The following is a 5,000-nucleotide window of genomic DNA, read 5'->3' on the forward strand; positions in this document are numbered from 1 at the left end:
ACACTGCTCTGATTGGTCACGCTCACCTTGCTTTGCGGGATCTTGTTGGGTCTGGCGGCGCTGCTCATGAGTGGTGGAGGAGTCTCTGGGCTCTGCAGGATCTCCTCCTCTGGAGCCACGTCTGGATTCAGGCTGAAGACGCTCTCCAGATCCACCTGTGAAGAGCTCAGACCATCAGCTGACCCCACAACACATGACCCCAGAACACCTGAACCCAGAACACCTGACCCCAGAACACCTGACCCCAGAACACCTGAACCCAGAACACCTGACCACAGAAGAGATGACCCCAGAACAGCTGATGCCAGAACTGCTGACTACAGAACAGCTGACTACAGAACAGTCGACTCCAGACCAGATGACCCCAGAACAGCTGACTCCAGAATACCTGACTCCAGAACAGCTGACTACAGAACAGATGACCCCAGAATACTTGACCCCAGAACAGCTGACCCCAGAACAGATTACCCCAGAACAGCTGACCCCAGAACAGATGACCCCAGAAAAGCTGACCCCAGAACAGCTGACTAGAGAACAGATGACCCCAGAACAGCTGACCCCAGAATACCTGACCCCAGAACAGCTGACTAGAGAACAGATGACCCCAGAACAGCTGACCCCAGAATACCTGACCCCAAAACAGCTAACTACAGAACAGTTGACTCCAGACCATATGACCTCAGAAAAGCTGACCCCAGAAGAGATGACCCTAGAATACCTGACCCCAAAACAGCTGACCCCAGAACACCTGACCCCAGAACAGCTGACTCCAGAATACCTGACCCCAGAACAGCTGACTACAGAACAGATGACCCAGAATACCTGACCCCAGAACAGCTGACCCTAAAACAGCTGACCCCAGAACAGATTACCCCAGAAAAGCTGACTCCACAACAGCTGACTACAGAACAGATGACCCCAGATTACCTGACCCCAACACAGCTGACTCCAAAACAGATGAACCCAGAATAGGTGATCCCAGAACACCAGACGCCAGAACAGCTGACCCCAGAACAGCTGACCCCAGAACACCTGACTCCAGAACACTACACCCCAGAACACCTGACTCCAGAACACTTGACTCCAGAACACCTGACTCCAGAACACTACACCCCAGAACACCTGACTCCAGAACACTACACCCCAGAACACCTGACTCCAGAACACTTGACTCCAGAACACCTGACTCCAGAACACCTGACCCTAAAACAGCTGACCCCAGAACAGATTACCCCAGAAAAGCTGACTCCAGAACACCTGACCCCACAACAGCTGACTACAGAACAGATGACCCCAGACCAGCTGACCCCAGGTTACCTGACCCCAGAACAGCTGACTACAGAACAGCTGGCTCCAGAACACTTGACTCCAGAACACCTGACTCCAGAACAGCTGACTCCAGAACACTTGACTCCAGAACAGCTGACTCCAGAACAGCTGACTCCAGAACACCTCACTGCAGAAGAGATGCACCATAACAGATGACCCCCGAACACCTGACCCCAGAACAGCTGTCACGTTTACATTTCAATCATATTTACAGAATACAGCTCATGCACAGGGGACGCCCTTACATGGTCACTAATGTAAACAGAAGGTCACCTGCTGGTCATGTCTGGTACTGCAGCCGAACTGAATCTCACTGAAGGCTCGTTTTCTGATGTCAACTGTAAATCTGGAATATAATGTGTTCCGATATTTAGCGCTGATTTACTGTCAATTTTAGGCTAAAGCATGTTTTGTAAACTCCATGTTTTATTATATTAACATAAACATGCTTTTATTGTATTTATAATAATGAATATTTGATTATTTTCACAAAATTAGGGCACATAACTTGTTTTCTTTGACTTAATGAACATGTTTGACTTCATCTATAGCCGGACATCTGTCTTCATTACACAGACCACGCTTACACATGAGCACCACACACTGTCGATCACTTCAGTCCAACATGTCATTTTAATAACGGTGTTCATGAAGTGGTGATCGCGCTGTAGGGTTCAGACCTGAAATACTGTTTTAGCAATGTAAGACTTTAAGAGCCGCGCACACAGAACAGAAGCGCAGTGCACTATATTACATCTACCACTGCATGAGCTCCAGCAATGAGACTGATGGACAGCTGAACATGAACATGCTTCACCTCCTTCCCTTTGGTGTCGCCATTCTCGATCCACTCCACCGTCACACTGTCATTGTGGTCATTCAGAGACGTCACCATGGCCTGGTGGATCCGGCCTGAAGAGGAAGAAGAAGGCAGAGACTTACTGACAGATCTGAGGAGGACGGAGCTGCAGACACACTCTGAACACACACACACACACACACACACACACACACACACACACACACACACACACACACAATTAAGCCATAGCAATAGCACATATCAGCCAGAATTCAACCAAATGAACCGGAACTGACCCTATTCTGGGCCACAGTTTGCTTTTATTCTGGCCCAGATCTGGCCTATTACTTCTGATAATAAACATTAGTGAACATCAGTGAAGCGTATTATTTCAGCACAGGTTGTGCCTCACTTCATTGTGTTTGCTGTAATGAATAAACTCTTCAAGCAAAGATCTTCAAAGTTACAGCGGCCCAAAAGAACTTTTATATTAAGAGGTTCAGGGCTATGAGCCCAACTAAAGCAAACACTGTTCTCCATGATGGTGATTCAGTCTGTGTGGTCCACATATGTTTTAAGATAACTGGGCCACAGTTGCCATATCTCCTCTGGGCCACATTAGGCTCAAATCCACATTAGCAAGAGCTAACTGTGCCAAAACTGTGCCGGATATTTGCCAAAAGTGGCCCACATTTGATTTAGGATAACTGGGCCACATTTGCCATATCTCCTCTGGGCCACATTAGGCTCACAGCCCCAATAGCCAGAGCTTACTGTGCTGAATATGTGTTAAGATAACTGGGCCACATTTGCACTACACATGTGAGCCACTTCAGGTTTTGACCCAGATTACCCTTAAAAGACTATTCCACTATTTTGCCAGCTGTGGTCCACATTTGTCCTCCATCATTTGGGCCAAACTGATCATTTTCCAAATGGGCCACATTAGGCTCACAGTCAGATTACATTCAGCCACAAGTGCCAAATCTCTGCCTTAAATGGCCCGTATATGAATGTGAATCTTTGCTCCCTTTGTCATTGTACAGGTGGGCCACTTCAGGCTCACATTCACTTTATCTGGGCCGAAGGAAGAGCACCAGTGCCGCATGACTGCCTAAAGTGGCCCAAATTCACATGCTATCTGGGCACTGTCCTCCATCTACACGACCCCTCAACTCTCCTGCTGGTGTGTGCAGTGATGCGCAGTGTTAGTGCAGCTGCTTCAGGATGATCATTACGCTGATGTTACTGTCATTATTCTGATACACATTCACTAAACTACTGTCAACAAAAGTGCTCAACAGATAAGCATTGTGTAACTTCATTCATCTATCAGTGAACACACACACACACACACACACACCAGCCTATATCTGCAGATTACTCGGGTATGGGCACAGAATGAGCTGCTGTAATAAGCTGAAGGTGAAGCAGCTGTATAACAGGCACATGTCTGATTACAGGGCTGATATTGGCTCCTCGATCACCGCATCATGATCCCCGCCCGTGTGTTAATACCTGCTCATTATGAGCTTGATCTGCTGCTGTTCAAACACACATACATTAGTCTGAGGCGAGCTCATCTGCTGTGATGATGTTAGCTCCGCTGATTAAATCTGACGCGAGTATATCTGAGGAGAACGCCTCGGCTAGCGGTGATGTCTCTGGGCGTCTTCCTCGGGGGTGATGATGCTGCTACACTGCGAATTTACCACAGTCTACTATGGCGAAGGACTCGCTCATGAATATTCATTACGCGCAGTCACATCCGGCTATCTGATTGGATGGAGAGCTCGCGACGTCGCATACGCGTGCTGACGCGAACGGTCATCAAAGCGATACCGCGCCCAGACGCTTCACCGCGGTAACCAAGCAACGTCAGGAGGCCTCGTTAATATTCATGAGCCAGGCCTCCGCCATAGTAGATTCGGTAAATTCGGTAACGGGTTAGCAGGAGCGTGCGTGTGTAAAACAGCGGTTCTGCGGTGTGCCGTGAGCGGACAGCAGCAGCAGAAACCCCCGCCCGGCTGTGTGGATCCTCCGCCGGTGTCTGCAGCCGCTGTCCCGGTTTACCGGAGAAACAAAGATGCTGCGGCGGCGGCGACACTCACCGTCACTGCGCTTGATCTCCACATAGATGCCGATCTGGATCCTGCCGAACAGGGCCGCCATGCCTCATCTGTATCCGGTCTGTGCTGAGATTCTGACCGGAGAAGCGGATCCGCCGATCGGTAGAACCGGGATGAGGAGGTCAGAGGAGGAGTGCGCATGCGCAGACCACACACGCCCATCACTCACTCAGCGCTTTGTCTCCATGCGGCGCTGCAGATCTTTCATCCCGGCAGGGTTATTAATATTATGAGCTCAGAAATATTTCAGGAATATTATTTTAATCTGATCGCGAATAAAAAATAAAGTTAAAAATGAAATAAACGAACTGAACCTATAATGTTTACCCCAAAACACACGCAGTGCCGGAGAAACACACGCGGGGGCAGCAGAGAGCACACGCACAACCATAATGAAGCAGTTTATTGAACAGTTCTCATTTAATAATCACCACAGATTAAAGTCTACTCGTTATCTGTGGGCATAAACCTTCACGAGTTCCACAAAAGAAGATATTTCGAAGAAAGATGAAAACCTATGGGAGTCAATGGTTACTGATTTCCAACATTCTTTAGAATATCTGCTTTTGCATTCAACAGAATAAAGAAACTCATAAATGTCTGGAACAAGTGAAGGATGAGTGAATGATGAGCACGTTATTATTATTATTATTATTATTATGGGGTGGACTGCTCTGAAAAATGATTCGCTGGATTTACTTCATTTATTTGGGTGTGATTTAAACAGAAACATTTAGCTG

General features: G+C 47.9%; 1 protein-coding gene across 4 annotated transcripts in view; it reads right to left on the reverse strand.

The window, feature by feature from the left end:
* The window catches only part of LOC100333835 (kinesin-like protein KIF2A), a 19,624-nt gene extending 15,236 nt beyond the window's left edge, over positions 1–4,388 (reverse strand). Inside the window, exons 1-4 of one of the 4 annotated variants that reach the window (XM_073915293.1) lie at positions 4,243–4,388; positions 2,147–2,241; positions 1,603–1,675; positions 27–155 (exon numbers count right to left, since the gene is read on the reverse strand). In XM_073915293.1, the coding sequence (XP_073771394.1) occupies positions 27–155; positions 1,603–1,675; positions 2,147–2,169 (225 nt within the window). In that variant the 5' untranslated portion in view covers positions 2,170–2,241; positions 4,243–4,388. Of the gene's footprint in view, positions 1–26; positions 156–1,602; positions 1,676–2,146; positions 2,242–3,693; positions 3,855–4,242 lie in introns of those variants that run through there. The other 3 variants (XM_073915294.1, XM_073915292.1, XM_073915295.1) reach the window with 3 other exon arrangements.
* Between the last annotated feature and the right edge of the window lie 612 nt (positions 4,389–5,000).

The sequence above is a fragment of the Danio rerio genome, chromosome 10 (assembly GCF_049306965.1).
Source record: "Danio rerio strain Tuebingen ecotype United States chromosome 10, GRCz12tu, whole genome shotgun sequence".
NCBI lineage: Eukaryota > Metazoa > Chordata > Actinopteri > Cypriniformes > Danionidae > Danio > Danio rerio.